The 25,636-nt window shown below is 31.0% G+C and overlaps 1 protein-coding gene across 3 annotated transcripts; it reads right to left on the minus strand.

Annotated features, from left to right (window-relative positions):
• Positions 1-6,637: 6,637 nt before the first annotated feature.
• Positions 6,638-24,596, minus strand: LOC139091813 (spondin-1). Of its 3 annotated transcripts, none has more exons than XM_070642021.1 (10): positions 24,509-24,596; positions 11,078-11,398; positions 10,659-10,903; positions 10,125-10,456; positions 9,937-10,003; positions 8,964-9,836; positions 8,377-8,761; positions 7,657-7,824; positions 7,389-7,570; positions 6,638-7,322 (listed from the first exon to the last, which is right to left on the minus strand). In XM_070642021.1, exons 2-10 carry the CDS (start codon positions 11,274-11,276, stop codon positions 7,014-7,016), a joined length of 2,760 nt encoding a protein of 919 aa, XP_070498122.1. In that variant the 5' UTR covers positions 11,277-11,398; positions 24,509-24,596; the 3' UTR covers positions 6,638-7,013. The 3 variants fall into 3 exon arrangements, with proteins under 3 accessions (XP_070498122.1, XP_070498124.1, XP_070498125.1); XM_070642023.1 differs by having other exon boundaries at positions 11,078-11,401; positions 24,509-24,585; XM_070642024.1 differs by having other exon boundaries at positions 11,078-11,356; positions 24,509-24,584.
• Between the last annotated feature and the right edge of the window lie 1,040 nt (positions 24,597-25,636).

Consider the following 25,636-nt stretch of genomic DNA (forward strand, 5'->3'; position numbering starts at 1 on the left):
AAATGATTTCCAGTCAACAAAATTTTCCTGTCCCTTTCTATTAACGAAAGTCTTTTTTTTTTTTTACCTTTCATACAATTTCCACATCGTAGCGTTGTTCCGAAGTAAATTGAGTGTAAATTTGATCAATTCTTTTTGACAACATTTTCCAATTAATTGACATTGAAATTGACAAGAATGGAACAGAGAAAAAAATGTATGAGTGAATTGAAAGGAACGAGAAATGTTCGTTCTTATGTTGGAATTTTGTCGTTTTGAGATTTTTGTATTAAAATTTTTGTCTTCACCTTGTTTGCTTACATAAGAAATTTCTGTATCTTTTAACATTCTTGAAAAAATTAAACCAAAACAACAATGAGCGGAAATTATAAAATCAGAGTTGGGAATTGGACAATGGACACGCCAATAGACTGCAGATTGTCATCTGCCATCGGCAACTGGTCGCTATTGACTGCCGATAGTAGAAGACACAAAATGCCCAAAGCCAGCCATTTCCAACCCTGACTCAAAGATACACAACCGCCACAGGTAGCAGAGTATGCTTTTAGTGTCTGAGTGAAGCATAACCAGAAAAGGAAAAGGAAATTAAAATTTTTTAAGTATATAATGATTCAGTGATACAACAACCGTTGGCATGTTGATATAATATACGGTAAATATTGTCTCTCGATGTAAACACACGTTGTAATTAAAAGAGGATCAAGAGCAGTTTCGTTCCAATTTCGTGACTGAAATAATTATGAGAAATGAGAGATTTTATTTTTTGTTGTGCTTAACCAAAGCAGTGGTGATGGTAACAAGAGCTTCAACTTTTTTTTTGTTTTCCTGTTTATGGCAGCCATAAAAATTCTTTTCATTCAACAGATTATTTTTTTTTTTTTCAAAAACTATGCTGGAAATAATGAAAAAATGTGACAAAAGTTCCTTTCATGTATGATACGATTATACAAATTCTTTTCAAAGCGTTAGCGGTTCTTTTAGAAATCAGGAGTTGTTTGAGTTGATTGTATGAGGAATTTGTTTGAAATTTAGGAATAAAGGAGAAAATTTACGAGTTTATGAAGATGTAGAGCAACATACTCTAGTGAAGGGAGGTTTGGAAATTATTTAAGGCTTTGTGAAGAGGAGGAGGAGGAAAGAGCTTACAATTTCGGTACGGAGTACAGATTGTATTCAGATCATTGAGATACAGAGCTGCACTAGGACAATTCGCGGCTATTAATTGTCACAGTGAGATCAAAGTCACTACCTTGATGACATTATTGCCTGTAGCCTACAAAAGAAGGCTGTGAGCCACTTTTTCACAATAATTAGATACAAAAAAACTAAACAATTCCGCCACCGAGCCACTTCAACTCTAGATGACTCTAGCTGACAATCTAAAGTCTAGCAAGATTTCTAGTTGACTTTTAAAGCAACAGCTCAGATAATTCCCTCCAAAAAAGCTAAATTCCGATGAAAATTTTCCATCAATCTAACAAAAACTGAAAATCACTTTATCATCATAATAGGCAGCTATACAACAACATGCCATTCTTTTTCGCTATGCTTATAAATTTTCTCTCAAAAAATTCCAAAATCAAATGAAGAAAAAACAGATTTTTTCCGAAAATATTTCTCTTTTGACAACAAAAAAAAAATTCCATCATTTTACATTTTCACTGCCTGTGATGAATATAAATTTGTTGTGGAATTTGCTGAAACAAATAGTCTTTATTTGTGACATCAGCCTTAAATTCAAACATGAACATAAATTCCTAATATGTTTTTTTTACACTTACAACAAATGAACGATATAATCTGTAGAAAATCTATGTCAAAAGAGGCTGTATATGTACGTAAGCCTTGAATGTGAATAGAAATAACTGTGGACAACGAGACATTAAACTCAATTATCCTTATCTTATGAAACATCCATTTTCATTATGCTTGACAAGAGATAGATAAAAGGGCTTTTTACATCCAACTATAGAGAATGAATAAAGGAAGAAAGGAACAGAAAAAGAAGAGAAAAAAACTGTCAATTAAAATGAAGATTATCTTTGTGCAGCATAAAAAACATAAGAATATCACTTGCCGTATAATAACACGAGTGTCATCATCATTATTATTGTCATGTCAATGCTATTTAATTTTATGAAAGGTTCATACCCTTTTGGCCTCTTTTTTCTCTTTTATTGAACTCACCCGCTGAGTATTTTACATTATGCAAAATATTCATTTTGATGACTAAAAAAATAATTTATTTATTTTTTTCATACAATCACAAAATATCCTTTTGGCAATAGCACAAAAACTTTTTCGATAAATATGCAAATAAATTACAATAAAAAATATTTTTGAGGATGAAGAAATTGATTGAAAATTAATTAATGTGATATTAACTCTAATTGACATTGATGAGGAAAGGATTGATGTTGAATTTTATGTAAATCACATTTTACTCTATTAAATCAATACATGATACTTTACTGACGGCAAGTTAATAATATCTGAGTTATTTTTAATTAATTTAATGGTTCTGACCTTTTCTACTCAATCAGTGCTATTGAAAATGTTCAGTGTTGTAATTTGACTGGATTGAGAATTTGTATAAAATAGGAATCAAAGTCTAAACTAGAAACATTTTTGGTAGCTTCACATTCGCAACGGAGCATGATTTAATCAGTAATTCGCAGTTATTCTCTACAGTCACACAGACACTATTTTTTGACTTTTCAATGCCTAGTGGCTTTCGTGTGAAACTGATCTCAAATTACATACTGTGACCATCCAAACCTTTTACCTTATATTGAATTCTTTGTATAAGCTGATTAAAGAAATCGGTTGTAGTCTGTTGAAGTCGATCGTAAACATGAATCATCTATAGTCTAATTTTAGGGCTTCCACCCTTTAGACCAGTTGCTTTAGGTAGTCTTTTACTCTATCATTTAACGTGCTTATCCCGGCCAATAGCTCAGACACTAACGTTGTATTTAGCATTATCAGATAATTCCATCATAAGGCATACATTTGACATATCAACAGCATTAAAGTCAGTCTCGCCCTCTTTAATCCACCAATATTCTATGATCATGTCTGCCCTTAACAACTGGCTTAACATCTCTGACACTCATTCTAAATTTTCATTTAAAAACAAACTCAACATGAAGCTTTCAATCTGATTAATATATAGGAATTTGATGAAACAACACGATGAAAAAATCACAAATCATTTTTGACATTTTTGTTCTTCTTTCAAACCATTTTTTTTTTCGTCTCCTACTCTCCATGGCTCATTCATTGTCAGCATTTCGGTACTATAAGCTGAAAAAAAAAAATACTTTTTGAGTCTAAATAAAAGGAATGAAAAAAAAAATAAAAAAAATGCAAATGAAAAGTTTTTATTACGTTTTGTGTTTTTTTGTCCCTAGAGGGTGACATCCAGAACAGAATGGGAGAGAGCAAAAAAGCGTAAATTAAAGAAGAAAATAATTTATTTAACAAAAGAAATAGAGACTTTTTCAACTGGAAAATTGCAATATGTTCCTTGAGAGCCATCAAATAAATTTCTATTTTATTTATAGCTCATTTTGGTTAGATGCGAAATAAAACAAAAAGGGAACACAAAGTGAAAAAAAACTTTTTTTTTTTAAATGTCTGTTCCAGATGTGACTTTTATGTGAAAAAAAGCTGATTGATATAAAACTGTTGTTGCCTGAAAAAATCATTTTTTACAAAATTATTCATGAAAAATAATTTAAATTTCATAGAAGTGAGAAATAAAATCGGATGTAAGTGGCACTATTGTGTACATACTTAAAAATATGCTACAATTGTCTATAGACACAAATACCATAAATCACGATGTGTATGCTTTGGTTTTTGCGGTTCCTGCTTAAAATTCTGAAAACAAATAAAGATTGACTGAATAAAAAGTTTAAATGAATCTATTTTTGTTATAAATTTAATGTTTTGGTGCGGTGCTTTATGCCGTTGGGGGTGATTACAGGAGCAAACAAAATTAAATAGGCTCCGTTACGGCAATTTAAGGTCTTCCGCACGAATACATTTGTTACCACCAAAATAGAAGCCGTCTTCGTTTGGAAGGCAAATGGCAACCAAATAGATGCAGCATGTGTCGATCGGGTTGATTTTTATGAGTCATTCATTAGCATTTTGATATGGATTGAAGCGTAGCTAGCAGAATTTTTTTTAATGAGGATGAAATTTTGAATTTTTTTTATGAAACTTAAACAATTTTAAGTGGAATAGAGAAAATTTTTCATTAAAAACCCTAGAAAATTGAAGATTTTTCCTACAGGGGAAAGAAAATTGACGTTTAAAGCCTCTCGCTGGATACACCCCTGATTGATAGTTCACACCAAATATTTCAATTAATATTTTACATTTATTTGATGTTTAATGATGATTAAATTCCTCGTTCAATTGATGCGTTTAAAATTCAAATGAATGAATCCAATTACGATTTGCTTTGTGCAGTTTTATGTTTTTCATAAATTTATACAATGTAAAATTTGAATATTTTGTGGGCACTAGTTGAAATGTTTACCATTGTGGTATTATCATTGGATAATATAATTACAAAGAAGATATTTGTGTAGTGATAAAATGAAGAGGTAATGTTACCCTAAAGCTTTGTGACACTCAAATTAGAAGATATTTTTGTAAAAACACTAAGTTACAGTTCACTAGAAATGAGAAAATTGAGACATTGCCTTGGGCATAGCCAGAAACTTTTGAATATATTGCATAAATTTAGGGAAATTTTTTGGATTTTTTTAATGAAAAACCAAGCAAATTGACGAATTTTATCTAAAAGGCAATGACAAAGGTCTTGAAATCCCTTCTCTGAACACCCTCCTGCCAATTGCACCCCCTGGACTAAAATTAAAATTCACTGAATCAATTATTTAATTAAAAAAAATTTCAATATTTTAAAATGCCTAAAATAAATTTAAATTCAATGAATTTGAATAAAAACTTTTTGTGCAAAATGAGAGAAAAAGGCCATTAAATCTCATATTTTATGGATGTCATAAGTCATGACCCCACAGGCTTTTAACAAAAAAATGCCAAAAATTCCAATTAAAACATATTTTTCATAGTATTATTTTCCCACAAAAATTCCATACTAAAATTATTCTATCGAAAAATAGCAATAACAATTTTATTAAAAAATTTTCAGAAGGACCCGAAGTTGTGCTTTGTTGGATATAACACCACATTATTCTTGAGAATTTTATAAAGTCTAGATCAGTGGTGGGCAACCTGTGTGCTGCCTAAAATGTTTTGCAATGTCATGAACCGTATGTCGAGTGCGATTTTGTTCAAGGTATACCAACAATGTGTGCCTCAAAAAATAAAAGGTTGCCCAGCACTACCTCAGATTGACTTGAAAATTGTTGAAATTTCAAAAAATTTCCAAATTATCAAATCATACCAATTGAAATTTAAATCACTTAATTTCATTATTTTTGACTTAATAAGTTGCGTATTTCATACAAAATAATCAAATTACCTCATTTACCATAGCACAAAATGCATTTTGTGTTCATTACGTATAATTTGATATGGTTAGCGAGCTGCTAATTAATTCAATTTTAATTTATATAATGTCATATTGATGCCACAAGCAGATTATAATAATGTGTACATTATACCAATATGTTGTGAGCTCTTGGCATCAGTAGTTGTTCTTTATAGCATACATACATATATGTAGTAAATTGCGAGCAATAAGATGAAGAAAGCCTTTTCATCTCAATAGTGGCTTATTTTTCATCCATAAACAGACATTTTTCCGCATCCTCAAGATTATAAATTATATGAAGTAGAAAAGTTTTTGAAGGATATACAAAGAGGAAATATGATTTATATATGATATTCATTAAAAACCAACGGAGAAAATTCTTGAAATAATTCTCATTGTTTTCGAGTCTTTCACAAATGGTCCCGAGGGACATAAATGAAGAAGGATACTGCAGGGAGCTTTTAAGGCTCCGGTAAACCTCTTTATTGATACAAAATGGAAGTTGTCTCTGTTAGGCATTGGTTTATGGGACATTATTGCTACAAAATGGAAGACGCCCCCCTGTGGAAGCCAAATGACGTTCATTTGGCTGCCAATCAGAGGTGACTTCCATTTTGTATCAATAAAAGAGGTTTAGCTGAGCCTTAAATGCTCCGTGGTGCCTTCTGGGGTCGACTTCCACTTTATATCACTAAGAGAGGTTTATAGGAGTCTTAAATGCTCCATGGCAGAGCTTTCTAGAGGCAGCTTCAATTTAATATCAATAAAACAGGTTTTCCGCAGCCTTCTCCATTTATATCACTCGGGAATATCACGAGTGAGCTTAATTACCTCACTCGTCATTCAGAAGCCCCTCATATTTGATGTTGAGATTCACATTCTCCATCCAACGCTTATTAGCATAAGAATTTATTACATTTCCTTAGTCGTAAACGTTTCATACGTTCCATTGTCAATCCTTTTAGCATACATCTGCTGCTACACACATATATATATATGGAAATTATCATTATTATCTCATCAAATGTTTTCGAGATTTTCATTCGTGCATGACTGTAAGGACGAGAAACATCAAAAACAGAAAAGTAAAATAAATTCAAGACGTTTATCTTAATCCTAAAAATTTTATTATTGTATTCCTTTTTTTATTCCTTTTACTTTCTTATTTTATTTGACGGGGTAAAAGTTTAAAATCATTTTTCCTTCATTTTCCTTTTCCCATTTAACATTAACAGAATTTTCTCAACTTTTCGTTCGTTTCTTAATATCATTTTTTCTACGTTTATTTATGTTATTTCTGGGGTAAAAAGGGACTTTTTTTTTATTTTATTTTCTCATTTACGTTATTTTCTTCTTTTCTTAAACAAAAGGGATATTTATAACGGTAATGACTCCGTCATGTATCTTTACTTTTTTTTTTCTTGTTTACCTTCGTTCTTTGTACGCAATGCTCAAAAAAAAAAAAGAAATTATATGCTCATTAATTGTAATTAAAATTTTCCACAAGGCATGGCATGACTTCACAACGCCTTTCTTCCAATCGTTCCGTACATAAGTGCGGTTGTGGATGATTAAGGACTGCTCGCGTTCTTATCTGAACAGCTGAATCGCCACAAGTTTTTGAGCATGGTGACCATGCTGACCATTTTGAATAGGTACATGAATTTGGATTATTGTTTGAGCTTTCCATTGATGTTGATTCAATTTTGTGCAATTCACAATTAACTTGACAACTTTCCAATCGTAACATTCGTTTGGGACACGGTTTGCCGCCGTTTCGGGGATGTTTCTGTTGGTTGAATGACAAACAAATCCTTAAAAAATAATGACAAAAAAGGTTTTTATGAATGCTTACCAGAATTATTCTCGATTTCCATCGATATCCATCACCACATGTAGCATTGCAGTCTTCTCGTTTCCAATGTGAAACCTCACAATCGATTTTCTCATTGAGTGCGTTCTGTCCAACATTTGATGATGATGAAGATTTGACAAGTGTCTGTGAATATGACTGCAATTTGTTACCGACATTTCTTCCTGTCATGAGATGATTAAAAGCGAAAGAAAAATATATATCAGCATTAATACAAACATTATTATGTGATATATACATGAACACATACTTGGCGAACAAATCTGCTGACATTGCTCCTTCGACTCAAAGTTATTTTTATTGCCATGACAACCACTATATGGAAATGCTGCACAATCTTGTAAATTTTTATCATAATACCATCTGTTCTCAACATGACTTCGACAAGCTCCAGGTTTCGGATCAAGAAGACAAAAAGCTACATTTAGATTTTTTTTTTTTTTTGCGGATGAAAATGAAGAGAAGTATGATGAAAGAGAGAATAAGTTAGAATAATTTTGGTGGTGTGTGGTATAAGGCGCATTTTTTGATGTGAATTGTTTTAGGGAATGAGCAGTCAAGTACAGCTTATTCGGTAGGTTTAAATTTGAGAGCAAAAGACTTAATTTTGTAGTTAAACATCATTAAAAGCATCATTTTAGTCAGTTTTCAGTGAAATCTTGGTATAAGTAAACCTTAGAGCCTACTTGAGGTACCAGCAACTGGTAAATTTGCTCTAGAAACACAACAGAGTAGAACTAGGCTGCTAAATCCCTAATTATTGATTTGACATTTCATGAGAAGTTACACAAGTGTCCAGTTTACAGCCAGACACATTGTCGAGTAATCGAACCCTGCCTCACTTTGGACACAACATCACAAACAGACAAACCAACCACAACATCTCAATTCACCCCCAAAAAATGCGCTAAAGAAGAAAATGATAAAGTTTTTATTTTTTTTTCTCCAATAAAGTTTTTCTTCATCTTACGAGGCATTCCATAATATTCATGTTCGCATGGTTTATTCCGCATTCCGCAAGCTTGTTTTTGTACAAGCTCTTCATTTATGCACGGATGCTTCGGCGATGAGACACCCAATATCTCTTGATCACTCAATTCCTCATCATCTCGCTCATTTGAATTGTCTGCGTCACTTTCCTCCACATCTCTATCACCATTCTCAATTTCATTGCGGTATTTATTGTTTTTTGAATTAAACTTTTTAAAAAGTTTCATTATTTTATGTACGTGATCATTAGCACTGGAATTTTTATCAATCGGTACACGTACACGCATTCTTTCCCCTAATCCGCATGTTGAAGAGCACGGAGACCATTTACTCCATTCGCTGAGTCTACATCTATAGTCGAGCTTCTGAATAAAAAAAAGTAAAAAGTAATAAAAAGTTATTTATGACGGTAGCAATTAGAGCAACGTAGAGCAGAGACAGGGCTTGAATGAATTTGTGAACAAAAGATTTACTTGAAATTGAGTTAAAAAAACAAACGTTCAATCCCTGCTTCATGAGCGCAACAAAAGTGAATGCTGAAAAACTTTATCAATTAACTGTAATTACCTTTCTCACTTGTGGCTTTTGTTCAACACTGATTTCATCGCCTGAACAGCTTTTTCCCTTACAATCAATGAACTGTTCTAATTCAACGGGATACATTTTCTGGCATTTCTTGTGATTCTTTCTTATTTTATATCGTCTCGTACGACTTCGATGTCCTTTTCCACATGTTGTTGAGCATTCGGTGAATGGTGTCCAATCGGACAGTACACATTCGGGATTTGGATTTTGTTCACCATAATCGTCATCAATGAAATCATCATCGCAATTACCCTTTGTTCCGTAACACTCTTCATGATCTGTGAGCTTCTTCTTGCAATTCTTTTGATAAGCGAGTTGTGGATTAAGGTAATAACGTTGACGAGATCTCCGTCCTTTTCCACACGGGTTATCGCACTTTGACCATTCAGTCCATTTTCCTATTGCACAATCATTTAATGAATCCTGTGATGAAATACTGTCACAATTCTTCTCATATAATCGCTGTCGTGATAGATATAGTCTGGCTAATGGCTTCATCTCTTTATTTTCCTGGTCATAAAATGGTGAACGTGGATCATTTGGATAATTTGGCTTTATTCTTCTTATTGGTTCTTTTGGTATTGTCGGTTGATCAGGTGATATATAAGTTGGTCCGGAATCTGTTCCGGCATCAACAGGATATAAATTTAAAATTTTTTGCTCAATCCACGAGCCATTTGCTAAACAAAGCTCTAATCCGCTTACGCCTACAAACCAGTCGGGTGATGGATATATCATTGACACAAGTGATACGAGATGATGAGAAGCATCGACTCGAAAAACGGCAAATGTTTTTCCTGTTACATTTGGATATGATATTCCACGTGCCTTGATTATCGTTCTGATATGTTCGCTCTGTCAATTTTAAATGGATGTAAAAAAAAGGAAAAATTTCGTTTAAAGTTTCTCTTTTTTTGTGGTTTAGTGAGCAAGAAATATCTGAAAGATAAATAACCTCTTCTTTTAGTTCCCTTTCCAACTGTCTCGTTGAACCATGCTCAGCAACTTCCTTTAATCCCTCGCTATGCAGAGGAAGAAAGAAGCAAAAATGAGATAGATTTAATATCATAAAGCTTAGCACAAAATCCTCAATGTAAATATTTTTTATGAACGAACGTAACGTTCGCCTTTTTTTTTTGTTACCTTGCTGGCTCGCTATAAGTCCAAAATCGATATTCTGTCGTATGTGATGCTCCAATTACATCGCTAAATTTTGTTAGCCAACCATTTGATGGAAAGTCCTTTGGGTGTGTATTACGAGACCAAAGACCTTCAAATGTCAATTCATATTTTGCCTCATCACATGCTCGACATTCTTCGAGTATTAATGGCTGTGAATCACCTGAATCTGTATTATCTTCACACAATGTTTTACTTAATGTTCCTTCATCCATATACCATACGTCACGATGCTCTATCACAGTTGCTTTAAATACAACACATCCGCTATTTTTAGACGGTGCAGTCCATGTAATCTATATTCATCATGTAATAATAAGTTATTGTTATGGAGAGGATTAACATGCACTCATGTGAATAAATTGACTTTAGTCGGATGTGCAGCTAGGATGATAGATGAACTCATCCCAAGCTACACAACTGTCTACAGTCCAAGGAAATAGGAACTGGTTGTGATAGGAAAAAAATACCAGAATTTAATTAAAAATAAATCATTACCGGAACATCACTCTTTGCCAATGAGTTGGTGTGCGTGACGATATTGGGACATAAATCTGAAAATTTTGATATGGCATGCGAAATGATATGAAATGTTCCTACACTGTCATCATTTGACTTTGATACTGTTGCTGTTGTCGTTGATAATGTCTTTCCATCAGACGAATCATGCTCGACAGTTATGAAGAAGCCAGTAAATTTATGTGTAAGACCGTGAGATGCACGCAAAATTCCTTCTAAACTTACTGGAATAAGAATTGGAATTTTGAGTTATAAATGAGACATAAAGAACTTCCACAAATTGCCACATTAAAATTAATCTTGTAAAACTTTTGTGGTTTTCTCAACATTTCTGTAGATTAATATTAAGGAACAAGTTTTCTTTTAAAAATGATGTGGCTATGCAATTAAGAACTTACTCGTATAGTTTTCACCCGGTATATATCGTTCCGGATCACCAAGAATTCTCAATTTATAACGACCATCAGCAGGTGATTTATTGACGGTTGAATTTTCCGGTATTCTATCACATTTTGATAAACTGGCATTACATCTCAATAGTTGATAATTTACGATGATAATTAATCCATAGAATATGTTGAACAGAGATATCCGCATGACTCTCGTTTTTTTTTTGGCACGAAATTACATGTTCACAGTTTATTAATTATTCTCCAGAAGTTTATACTTGTAAAGAACTGTCCCGACACCAAATTATGTTCATTTTAAATTCATTTAATCTACTTGAGATTAAAATTGTTGTTGTTGTTCGTGAAAAAGAAAAGTGAAAAAAAAAAGTTTTTTAATAAAATTTATTTTCACATCCAATACCGAAGCCACAATGGATACAATAACAAAACAATGATAATAGTATGGCTGATGATGATGAAAATAGTTCTTAAGCAGACTTTTCTTTAAGAATACGGAAAAAGGATTTAAAAGTTGATAAACTTTTCATGCTTCAATCTGCTTCGTTCACACAGACAACAGTGTAGATAGAGAAATAAAGTTCATCACACACAAAAATATTTTATTCTTGGAACAGATTTTTTTTTTTATTTCTTAAACTTTCTAGCTCTTCATTTTTCACAATATGAATAAGAAGACATACTATAAATTGAATTTTTGTTGGAGAAAAAATTGGCTTTAAAATTTTTTTACCCTTCTTTTTAGCTTTCTGCTTTTATTAAATCGATTTTTAAACAGTTGAATGGTGAGCAAGTGGGAAAATTTGAAAAGGAATGAAGGAGAATTGGAAAGCATTTTTATGTATTTTGAAAAATTTAATGTAATTCACAAAATTCGAATAATTTCCTGGGATATTAACTTAGAGGAATTCAAAGGACAAAAATTCGTTATGGCTAGTTAATGATCAGTCGATGTCTATTTCTAATGTATTTTTGACCAATCTGGATCAATAGTAACTAATTTATTATTAATTTTTCCTCTTAAATCCTCTAAATCAAAAATTGACAAGCTATAATCGGCAATAGAGCTAATATCAGGCGCCATCTGAGGGAGGTTATGGTCAATTGATCTGAACGGCCAGCGAAGTAAGTAAGTAAGTAGTAAATCCTCCGAATAACATCCAAAATTGCCTTAATCAGACAAAATGCCTTTCAAATCACCCTTCATAACTCAAAAACTCAAAAATTTCACGCTTAAACGAATACAATAAAATAGAAAGCAAAGGAAAAAAACCAAGCATCTTTAAAAGCCTTTTATAAAACACAGTAGCAGCTAACGAGTACATGGGAAAAATACATCGGAAGGAATTTTTAATAAAGCTGTTATTCTCTTAAAATATTAGCATTTCAAATTCTTTTCATTTTTTTCCATCCTCTCACTTCCTTCTCCCTTTTTTTCCTCTATTTTTCAAGTGTCTTCAAGGAAACATGTAACGAAGCTAGCGATGAATGAAGTGAGTTTTGATTATAGTCATCGTTTGATGGTTTTAAACGCATTTCTGTTTTTTGTGATTGTTTTGTTTGTAGAATGTACTAAGGAGTCGTCCAATTGTTATGTGATACTCTTGTGGTAGGGGATCAAGATTTTTTTCCAATTTTCCTACGCCTCAAACGATTAACATTTGGTTATAAGGACGATAGGGGATATTTTGCATGACGTAGCTAGTGAACGAGTTCTAATGTCTGTTTGGATTTGTTTAATTATTACGTTCAGGTGCGTTTGGGTATTTTTTGACATGGAGTCAAGTTGGCTCGAGTTGGTTTTTTTTATACAAAATTAGAGTCGAATTCGAGCTCTAAATTGCGTGATTTCTCAGTTTAAAAATCCAGGATTCTGCAATCTTCATTCAGATAGCGAGAATACATAATAATGAACAGTCCCTAAGCGCATCTCCTTGGGTTCATTGGCTTCTAATGTATATTGACTAAGGGGGTATTGTAGGTGTCAAATTGAAGTAGAAAATCACAAAATTGTAATCTTTGAAAGAAATCATTTTTTAAACGATTTATATTGCTGAAAAACAACAAAACACTTTTGAATGGAAGTAGGTGTTGTAATATTCGTAAATATCGAATAAAATGTCAAAAACTCTTGAATTTTTCTCATTTAAAATTTGAATCATTGTTACCATAACCTTTAAACCGAGTGGTTTAATAAAGACTCACAAAAAAAACAAACTATAAATATATATCATGCATTTAAATTAGAAAATTTAAGAAGAACTAGTAACAATAATTTTAGCAAAGCCTATTAAAATTTTATGCATCATTAAGACAAAACATCCAAGACTTTTAGTTAAGCACCATATGTTGTAACTAGGGGTCCGAATGACGGATATCCGTACCGTCCGTTACCGGTAATTACCGGTAATATCCATTACCGTTACCGTTCATTTCTATGGATTATCCAGCGGTAACAGATTTTTAACGAATTTTTTAAAAATTCATAATATTAAGACCGCAGTTTATTTTTTTGTTAAGGGTAAAAAAGTTATTTTTAGACATTTTTAATTTTTTAAAATTTTTAATGCTTATTACTCTTCGCAGTTTTGTTTAAATTTGTTGGAAAGTGTTTTAAAATAACATATTCAGGATATTTCCAAAAGAATTTCGTAAACTTGTCAATTCCAAGATATATAATTTTCAAAGTCAAATGTAATATTTGGTCACATTTTTTCGCAGTGAGCATTGGATATGGAAGTTGGATATATTTTAACTTTTATGCTTACGAAAAAAATTACCAAAATATCATATAAAATGTAAAACGAAATTGAATTTCGGTTAATTTTCAAATTTTTTCTTTTGGAAATTTTTGCATGAAGTCCAATAGTCAAAAGTTATTTGAATCATTTCTATACAAGTAACCTCTAAAATCGTTTACGAGTGGTTTAATAAAGACTCAAAAAATACACAAAACTATAAATAAAAATCATGCATTTAAATTAGAAAATTTAAGAAGAACTAGTACAATAATTTTAGTAATCAGCCTATTAAAATTTTATGCATCATTACCGTCAAAACATTCCAAGACTTTTAGTTAACACCATAAGTTGTAACCATTTGTTTAAGTCTGTTTTGTCAGATGACAAAACATTTATGGTATTTCTATATTATTTTAACATTTTCGTAAACAATAGACAGAGACAAAATGTAAAGCTTAAAAGCTTTGTTATTAAAAATTTTAAAGTGCTGTTCTCCTTTTGAATTAGGGATGAAAAAATTCACTTAATGGCGGAAGTTTTTATGGCATGATGGAAAATTATTTTAAAGCTTTTTTTAGTAGACACAATGAGTAGACTATGTACATGAATATGTATAGATAGGGAGAGCTTAAGGAATGAATAAAGAAGTCGATTGTATTTTTAATTTTTATGGACAAAGTAGAACAAGGAGGACGAAAAAAATTCTCATGTTTTTAGGGAGATAATAAGGAGATTAGAGCGAAAAAAATAGACACATTCGAGTGGAGTTCAAATGAAATCAGCACACAAAAAAAAAAGGCGATAGAAAGAATGAAAAGCAAATTGAGGAAGAAAATAAAAAACTGAAAAGAAGAAAATCTTTACAGGAAATTTGATATTTTCTCTCTTGTGCTGTACTTTTTGTCGTTTTTTTTCTCCTTTCAACTTTGTATTTGCAATTCGAATATCTTTGAAGCACGTTGGGCGATAGAGGAATTTGTGATATTTGAAACATTTTAGCTGTAATTTTGTAGTTTTAAGGAGTTAAAAGTATGATTTTTGACGATCTGATCCAACTGCCACATGGTAGTTCTGACTAATATAGTCAATTGGTTTTCTAGATGACTCTTGAGGTAGACCAGATAGTTCCTGGATTGGATGTGTAGAAAAGGATGTTAAAGTCCTAAACATTTCGAACTGACAGACTTTCTCGAGGATAGAGTCGGCTTTAGGTGTTCTCTCTGCACTGCAATGAACCCACGTATGGTCTGCCAAGGAAGTAAGTAAGTAAAGTCTGGCTCATAATCAATTTTTTCTATAGAAAACCCAAATTGACCTTCAGCTTCTCTAACAAATTAATCACCCAAAAAACAAGATTTAAAAATTGCAGAAAATCTAGCAACAATCCGACTGGACTCTGACCTGAGAGCTAAAGATTGAATTTAATCGCTCACCTTCCAAGCTTAAAATATTTTTTTTAAAAATAAATTTCAAATTTCAAATCCAACAAACTTTCAAATCAATATATACGTTCAGAGTATAGATTTGATTCCCATATACCCCAATCGACTTCAAAAATGCTGTCTAAATTAAGTCTGCAGTTTATCTTAAAATAAACTCCTTTGCAGAGCCTTAATTCAATTTCCCGAAAATTAAACCGGATTTACCAAACAAAATCCGAGTTGATACAACTTAGAAGCCTTCATACAGCCTATGTGGGCATTTATCGAGATTCTAGAGATATGAATCATTACAATAAGCGCTTCTGTTCCTGACTACCACCTACATTCATACTTCTTCAAAACGCTGGCATTCCCAGAACGAACATTCATTGTGCTTTTCTACAGATTAACTTTTTTGTTCGCTCCTCTATCTCGAATATGTCCATTTCAGATTTCATATTTTTTCTCAGTTTTGTTGCTTCATTTTTTTTGTTCTTTTCTGTTCCTTTCACTTTTTTTTCATTATGAAGATATATTGAATTTTTTTTTATCATCATCATTCATTCATAATAAAAATTCCTCTTTTGGTTTTCATAAAATGTCGCAGTGGGAAAATTTAAAATGTTATTTATTATCATTATAGGATATTACGTCTATATATCTATAACTTTTAGCTATATATAGAGCAATTGACATTCACAGGGAACAAAATAAAAATGAAAAACTTTATCGTGAACTCTCAAATTTCAATGATATCAATTTAAGCTTAAATGCAAATTTTTTATTTGCTTTTTCATACTCAACGAAATGAAGAAAAAATGAAAAAGTCGAGAAATTCGAAACAAAAATTTTTATCCGATTTTTTTTTTTCTTTTTTGTTAAAAATTAAAAAGCCTTACTTTTATGTGTGATATCTGAAAATATTTTTGTTTCACAGTTGAACAGTTTTATGAACTTTTTCATTTATTTAACTCTGTGTGCAATTTTGATGTGAAATAAAACTTTAAGTATGCATTCACAAAACACTTATATTATGGGAATATTCGGAAATTACGTAACGCTAAGAATATTACTTTAGGACCCTCACCTGCCCCATCATAATACTTTCTAATTAAATTTTGAACTAAAATTTGCTGTCCTTATCTAAATTCCATACCCTATCTAACCCCCCCACCAATCTCTCCCTCCACCTTCACTCATAATCGCTACGTACTTTACTAACATTCCCTTGTTGTAGTGAAAAATTAAACTTAAATTAGAAGTGATGGTTTTACAAATTTAATTTATTTTACGGAAGTGTATTCTGTGGTGTTTTCAGGAAATTTCTTTAATTGAATTTTGAAATGGAAATTGTTTAAATTATATAAATTATTTAAATTTTTTTAAAATGTTTGTTTTGTGAGTATTAAGGGTCTCTTAAGTGAGTGAAGTAGAAAGGCTCTCTTTTGAGCGACACCAAGCGACATAAATGAAGAAGGCTCCATCGTACTATTAATATGGCTGTCAAATAGAGGCGGCCTTCTATTTGATGTCCATAAACAAACTTTGATGGATCCTTGTAGGAATTGAGACGGAAACTTTGTAGGAAACGGTGTCGAGCTTTGAAAGATTCGCGGTGGATCCTTTTTCATTTGTGTTGCTCGGACTTCAACGACTAAACATTAGAAGCGTAATCAGAAACATTTCTAGATATAGTTTTCCCTTAAGAAATGTCATGAGCATTATGCGAATCCGTGTCATATCGACCACATTCTATATAATGATTGAGAAACTCTAATGAGAATCGAACCCAAAACAGTGATTTAGATATGCGGCCTAATCACCCAGGTCCACATGGCACAGAACAGTGATGAAAGAATGTCAGCTCAACATGCGAACAGACCATTTTATTACAATTAGTAAGTAAATAAGTTACCCGAGAAACACAAGTAAGCTAAAAGTCACACTTCAAGTAAAGTTTAAAAGACAAGAAGTAAGTGATAACAGGCAGTCTGATGTACTGACTCAAGTCATACTTTGTCCGCGCGCAAGCTAGTCTTCAATACATTATCCTATAGTATGTCATAGGAATTACTTGTGATGTAACCTTGAGTTAACTTCAAGGTAACACTAAGTCAACTTCAAGCGTATTTAAAATGATTACTTCAACCTGACCTGCAAGTTAACTTGAAGGCATGACCCACTGCTTTCTTATTCCTGCATGTTCCCATAAAAATGATAAATTAAAAAAAAACACTTAATCTATTAATATACTGTACAATTTGCAATTTCAACTTTATTATCTGTAAATTCATATATAATCTCATTATTAAATACACGTAAATTTGAAAAACATATGTAAAATTAATCCTGTATCACTAAAAAAAAATTATTAAATTACTTAAACAAACTTCTGAAAAATTAAATATTAATTAGAATTTAAAAACTGTAAAAGACTAAATAAAAAACCTAAAGAAACGAAAAACAAAATAGAAATACCTATAGAAATGAAAAAATTATAAAATATTTGATCATTTTAGAAATTCTAAAGGTTAAGTACTTGAAATCAATTTTACTTACCCAATTTATTAATTTTATTTCACTTTGACCTATCAAAACCTATTCACTTCACTTTAAAACTATTAAAACACTTAAACCACTAATTTTTAATTATATAACAACACTTTCACTAAGCACATTTTTACTGTAAACAAATAACTAAAAAAAATTAAAAATTGCAAAAATGTCCTTAAGTGTCTTTTTGTCGAGATTTACTTGAAATGCAAATTGTTACTCCAACTTTACCCAAAAGTATTGTCAGAAGTCAACCCTGAAAGTATTTTTTGTGATGCATAAGAAGAAATCATAAACAGTCATATTTTGTGTCACATATTAGATGTTGTATTAAAGGTAATTTTCATACGCTAGTACTTGAGACATTACTTAAACATAGACTTTCCTCTACTGGTTTCTCGGGTTAGTAAGTAGAATACTTTGCAACAACTCTGAGCATTCTCAATGGTACTAAAATAGTTCTTCATTGTATGTTAGGGATTAAAGTCAATTTCCTACACCAACTTTGACGTTTAATAAATCTTGCAAAAGTTAAGAAAAAATGTTCAAGTTTTGTGAAATTCATACATAATAAAAATGCTCGCTTCGTTGAGCAAAGCTTGATGTTGAAATAAATAGAAGTGCTAATTTAATCTCCACCATGAATAAAGCAGCATTGTTTATGAGAAAATGCTCAATCAACAATTTTTATTTTCAATTCTTCCTCTTCACTTAATTTCAATATTTTCCTCCACTTTTTATTGACTTTTACTTCCTGTTTTTCTTTTATTTATTTATTTTTATTTTTCGCTTAAATTTCACATTTCTCATGATAATACCACAAAGTTATTGTGGTACAAAGAGTCCTTAAACGATGATTGAAATAAATAATGAGATGAATGTGAATAAGTAGGAAATGTGATGGAAATCGAAGGTGGAAATGTATATTTTTTTATATATCACATTAACATCATTCGACTGCACTGAGCAATAAATGGTTTCGTTAGTATTTTCCATTTTTCCATTCTCATATTGCTTCATATGTGATTCCTTTAAGAGTACTTATACCAAGGCAATTTATTTAATGCTTTTGTGATGAGGATGAGATGAGGAAGTTTGAATTTACTTCTCATTGTTGAGGAATATTTGTGCTTTAATAGGCAATATGATGTTTTCAATTAAGGTTCAATGGTACTTTACAAAGCACTTCAAAAAGTAAACTTTTCTCTCATATTTTCCGGCTGTATCGCACTTGAAAAAAAGGAAAGCTTATTTAATAACGATAATAATAATGTAAATTGTAGACATTCATTGTTGATTCTTTTTAACAATTTCAGTACATAAAAGATCGAAAGTATATGAATATTTACTTTTAAAATAAACATATTCATGTTCGGTAAATGGCCTAAAGAATCTATACAATTCAATATCCTTTTTATGCTCAATTCAAGTCTACATAAGTACTTTTTGTTGTTCACACAATACACAAACGAGCCTTGAATTTATTACTTTTTGCAGGTATATATATTTTTTTGTATCGGTAATCTTTAACCCAAGATATATAGATGTGTTCATATAAAAATTCGGTCGTTTTTAACGGTCAAAAATTTGAATTTTTTGTAAACACTAACACTACGAAAGAAAATTGCTAAAATTTATAAAAATTTGATTTGCAAAATTTTCTACTTTTAGATGAGTTTAGTTAGTACAGAAGCATTGTAAATGCTTTATTATTTTTAACTGACTAAATTCAAAAATAATGTATCTTTTGATATTTATTTAAAAATTTTTGTATTCAAATTTACAAAATTTTACAAATATCATTGTTTACATTAGCATACTAAATTCCGTATGGTCGAGTATGGTCGAGTATACTTTGTATGTACACATCTATATATCTTGCTTTAACCCTTGGAATGAATTTGAGTAGTAAGTGGTAAGGATTAAATTAAGGATATTCTTAATAATTCAATAAAAGTAATAATATCAATATAAGTGATTGATATAGACTTAATTGTTTGATTAATCAGTTCAGTAATCACCCACTTGATTAATCCAGCACTATTGCATTATCACTTGATCATATGATTGAAACACTTTCGGTAAGTCCCACTGGACACGTTTGAACTAGTCATCAAATAGACATTAACATGATATAACGTTTTTTTGTCCATTCTGCAAGTTAATCCTTAGTAAGTAATTGTGAGTGAATTTTAAGTGGGATATACAATTATGAACCCTTTACTTATTACATTACAGATTAACGAGCTTTGGATAAACAGTGGAATTCTCGGAATTTACTCATTAACCTTCCCACTGAACGCAATCCTTTATAGCTTTATCTTTATTACAAAATCTTTAATTTCCTTTTTTATAAAATTTTAAATCGTTCCAAAATTTGAATACCAAATCACAAATTCTAAATAAAAGTTTCTCATAATCCAAACATAAAAATGAAATTCTTGATCAATATGCTTCATCGAAATTCAATTAATATTTCAATAAAAAATTTCCAAAAAAATATATTCTAATTTTATTAAAATTTATTAATGAAATTCTATTTTTGGAATTCGGAAAAATTCGAAAGTTTTTGCTTTAAAGCAGTGGTGGGCAACCTTTTTAACATTAAAATGTTCTTTAAATCACTTCGCTGTCCAAACAGAACAGCTGTGATTCATGGTCTCTCTAAGTTGGCGTCTAAAACTGACTCAATCACTGGCTGGTCTTTGCCAATTGCTACACTTTCTCTCAAAAGCCTAAGATGTGCCGTGAAAAATAAAAGATTATCAACCACTGCTCTAACAGCGAACTAGCTAGAGGTCTATAAATAATCTTGAAATCCCATAACTTTCTCATAAGGCATCATGACGACACGAACGATAAGATGATTAACTCATTTGCAGATTTTCTTCATTCATAAAAGCAAAGAAAAAAACATTATGGTAAAGATATTAAAGTTTCTTTTGACGTATATAGAAAGCATATTTATGATAAAGCATAGGAGGCAATAAGCAACAGAAAGATAAGAAGGAAAAAATACATGCTGATTCATGAAAATTCTATGATGAATGAAAATTAAGGTGTTAAGGTACGTAAAATTAAATTTATGAACTTTTTTGCTCATGAATATGAGCTTTTATGTGGAAACATTAATATGTATATATAGAATTATGATAAATTATGTATCAAGGCCTATGCCTTAGTTATTATTATTTTTGATTCTATTATTCCACATGATGGAACTTAATTGCCATGATCTAAGAGAATGAGCAAAAAAATTTTATTGAAAAAGTTTTTTTTTTCACATATTTTATTCTAGTCTACACATTCTACATCATAATAGAATTGCCCAATTGACATCTTTTTTTTATATATTTCCACATTGTGTTATCTCTTCTTAATGGAATTCATTCCTAAATTGAATTTTTTTTTCATCATAAATTCTTTGCGACACACTTCGGAAATCTTTTTTGATTGCAAAACTTTTTAACCTCCTCAACATTTTCTTTATTTTTTTCGGTAGATTGAAAATTTTTATTTTCTTCATTATTTTATTTGTTGAAGCATTCCGACGAATGTGTTTATATGAACTGATAACAGCCAAAGGCTTAAGAAAAGTTAAAAGAAAATTTCATCAATTGTTATTGTTGTTTTATTGCCGAGTTGTATATGATGATTCATAATTTTTATGTTTTTATGGCTTTATGCTTTTTTGTAGAAGCTCGAAGTTGACTTGAATTTTGTATGGCATTTAGACGACTCTGGTCGTCTTTTCTATACGAAATCCAGGCCAAATTCGAAATTTTCTGAGTGTCTTGACGATCCTTTGGGTAAAATTAAACCCAAAGCTCATCCTAACTGGTAAAGAGCATGGTTTCATGGAATAGCAAGATCAGGACGATACCTAAAATCGGTCTCTTTGCCTGTTAGGATTAAAGTCGATTCGGATATTGTATGGACATGAAATTGGATGAAATTCAGCAAATTAAATAGAAATTTTGCATTCAGGAACCAATTTCCCCAAGAACAAACACGAATTACTCGAAAATAAGGCTTAGAATAAGTTGGAATCATGTACAGCTCGGGCTGTATCAACATGTTTACCCAAAATCATGAACCAAACAAACCTACACTTTACAGTTGCTTTTGTTAGCTTAAAGTGTAATCCATCTCTTCCTTGTTTTTTTCTTTTCTTTGAATATTTGATTTTGACAACAAAAAAAGACAACAAAATAAAGGAAAAATAAACTTTTATTCAATTTTCCTCGAGGAAATAAAATACCAAAGATGATGCGTGTGTTTAAAAAAATACATACATATTTCATGAAGACATGTGATCATGTAAATTTTAGGATCTAAGAAAAACAGAAATCATTTTTCATTCTATTTTTTGTGTAAACACCGCAATTCAACTGACATTGATTCAATGGGCTTACGATAGGCTTACAATATTTCCTTGCTATTTTCCATATATTTTCTTTTCCACACATTACATTTCGAGCATAGAACATTATATGGGAAAATAAATGATTTTTCTTTTATTTCAAAAGTCATCAAGGCATAATCATCATTCCTGTTGATGTCGCATGTTTATATCCGCTCTAACTTGTTACATTTATATGATGATAGTCTATGCTCATGAACATATTATTATTATTATTATTATTGTTAGAAAATAATTGGGTCGTAATAAAAATAAATGCACGAATGGAAGAAAATTTTCTGAAGTGGGTTTTTATGGATGAATAAATTTTGCTGTTTGTGCGGAGAATGTTGTGAAGTTGAGTGATTTTTTATATGCATTTTACTTTCGGTTTATGATTTAATTATAATAAGTAAAGTTGTAAAAAAAATTGTGACCCAGCTGATGATTGTCATGGATATTTTTAGATATGGTTTGGAAGGGTTTTCAAATTCCCGGTGATGAAAGATTCTTGCCTAATTCTTGACAGGAGTGAATTATGAGCAAGTAAGTTTATTTGATGACTAATGGCACAGAAAGAATGTCTGTTAGAACCAAAAATGTATGATTTGCACAAACTTTGAGATAAGGACAGCAAGAGAGTCAGATTGAAAGCCTTTTGTAGCATCCTAGGCTCCACGTCAGAGCATGATTCCATTAAGCAAGTAAGGAATAGCACAAAGAGTTATTCCTGAAAGGAAACTTCTGCCAAATTTTTGAGATTTTCCTCGCAGCAATTTGAAATCAATTTTGAAGGAATTTGAAAGACAAAAAATCAAAAACTGCTCTTAAATTCACAGCATTAACAGGATTTCAAATATTTTTCAGCAAATTTCGATTAAAATTAAAGATTTATGATGATAATTTTCAGCCCGAACTCTAAAATTCGACCATTATCATGCAGTTTACCCAAGCTACACATATGGCACCATTTGTGGTTAATAAGAGAGGATGTGGATTCAGTTTGCCGTCTTAAATTGACATCATTAACAAGTGACCCAAATATCAAAATTCTCCAAATTTTCTGCATATTAAAATAATCACAAATCTGTGGTAATCAATGAGTTTGATTCACAAATGTTTTTAATTTTAAAATAAATTAAATATTCAACAATGTATCATTAATCATGTCGATACCATAAATATCAATATTAATTTATGGTTGTTTCAACATATTTAACCAAATATTCAAATATCAATTTACAAATAATGTTGATTAATTTTTAGAATATATCAAAGAATTTTGAGAATCAACATTAAATATTGCAATAAATGTAGTACCTCATTACAATCATAAATGAAGCACTCAGAATATTTTGATAAATTGATTTCTAATATCGATTCAATCATGCATATCCTATCTATCATCAAATATCAAAAATATAAATCATGAGAAATGCAAATGTGAATGCGGAACGAGCAAAAAAAAATATTTTTTTTATGTGATGATAGCAATAAATTTTTTTGCAGTTCAATGGCACATTTTTTTCGTATATATTTTATAGCAGCACAAAAAATATTGGGGATATTTGCAGATTGGGGCAATTTTTTATTTTGTTAGTATTTCCTGCTGATTCGAATGTCCGAATTGACTTTATTTCGTGAGTATTTCAATTTATGAGCACATAATATTGTATATAAATCCTATTAGTTTATTGATTTTACTTTTTTTTTTACAAATGAACAATTTTAATCTTGTTGTCAACAACTGACTCGCTCGCTATTTGCATGAAGCACAAAAATTCAATTTACATGACGGAATTCTATATGAAAAAATGTTAAAAAATTTGTATCAAATATTTTCACTATATGTGCAGTAATTCCCATCTCAGCACTGTACATGAATACTTAATTACAAAAATTTTCAATCTCCTCTACTCATTCCACAACGTTCATATCATATCACAATTTTTTATCACAAGCAATGCTGCATAATTCATTTATTTTAATGCATTTCTATCATTTTGCAGTTTTTTTTTTCATCCACTTTCTCATTTCATTTTATTTCCGGCGTAATATAATTTTTTTTTATATGCATCACTCTAATTTATTGCACGATGTATTCTTTTAAACGCTTTGAAGGATTTATTGCACGATAAGTATCATTGCATCTCTCACTGTAATGCAACGACAACAGAAGAAGCACATAAAAATTATTTTTCATCATCATCTCAGTATCACAAGCAGTTGATAGTATTAATATTAAATTTTTCAAGAGCTTTTCACATTTTTTTTTTAATATTATTTCATTTTATATCAGCATCACCTTCTTTTATAGAACAAGGAAATAACTTCACATGCACTAAAAATGACAACAGAGAGCTTATTTTACACGTCTAACCGTTACAAAAGCAACATTAACAATGAGTTGAAACATTTTTTTTAAGCAGACAGCAAGGATATACTGAATGAGTACGGATTTTCATTTACTCTCAGTTTTCTCTCTGAGAGAGGACGATTTTTCACGTGACTTTTGCTTATATACTTTCATTTCCAGACATAAACATTCATTCATTGTACATAAGCCTCTTCTTTTTTTATTATTTTTGTTCTCTCTTTCTCACTCCTCTCATTCAGTCGTTGTCTCCTGTAGCTTTTTCAGTTCTTCTTCTTCCGTTCTAGCTTCTCTGTTTATAAATAAATATAATCATTCAATGATTTTTGTTTCGCTTGTCATTCAACACATCCAAAAAAAATAAAATAGAATATCTCAAAATTGAAAATGAAATTAGATACAAAATGTCATCCAATTCAACTCCAATAAACTGTCTGTTGTTATTCATTCTATATCAAAGCCAATTTGTATGTTTGAAAGGATGCAGTTTGTTATATCATTATCATTTTGTAGCAGTGCAGTTGCATTAAATTTCAATTTTAAAACAATTTTCGATCTTGTTTCCAGTACTCATAGGAGTTTGTCAAGAGGATAAAAGTTAATTTTAGTTGGAAATTGATATTGAGGGATGTGACGCAGTTTTATTAATGCAGTTCATGATTTTTAGGGGTAAGGGATGGAAAAAAGTGTTAAAATGGCTTCAGAATAGGTTTGATGATTTCATATGGGTCAGTTTTGAAAGGAAACCATGTAATATACTAGTTAACAGGCAATGAGCCACTTTAGCAGACAATGAGCCTTTCTACCATACAATGAGGTACACTAGCAGACAATGTGCCATCCTAGCAGACAATAAGCTTACTCAGAGAGTACAAGTCTTCGTATCATCACACCATGTGAGCTTGTTACCCGATTGGACAACTTGGCATAATTTTTTGTTAATGACAAAGCCTACTCTCGACCAAAGAACTCTAGGAAGATAATTGTTGATAGATACAGTATTGCACTAGGTGGTGGAAATTGGAATCCAGTGATAGAGCCAGTATTTGGCTGGTTTTT

Source organism: Chironomus tepperi, unplaced genomic scaffold (genome assembly GCF_022539635.2).
Source record: "Chironomus tepperi strain 1889 unplaced genomic scaffold, CSIRO-AGI_Ctep_v1 contig_261, whole genome shotgun sequence".
Lineage (NCBI taxonomy): Eukaryota > Metazoa > Arthropoda > Insecta > Diptera > Chironomidae > Chironomus > Chironomus tepperi.

Coding starts and splice junctions, on each gene's coding strand:
- LOC139091813 (XM_070642021.1), bottom strand. CDS start 11,276: ATGCGGATATCTCTGTTCAACATATTCTATGGATTAATTATCATCGTA. Junction 10,904..11,077: donor ACCGGGTGAAAACTATACGA/GTAAGTTCTTAA, acceptor TTCTTATTCCAG/TAAGTTTAGAAGGAATTTTG. Junction 10,457..10,658: donor TGGCAAAGAGTGATGTTCCG/GTAATGATTTAT, acceptor TGATGAATATAG/ATTACATGGACTGCACCGTC.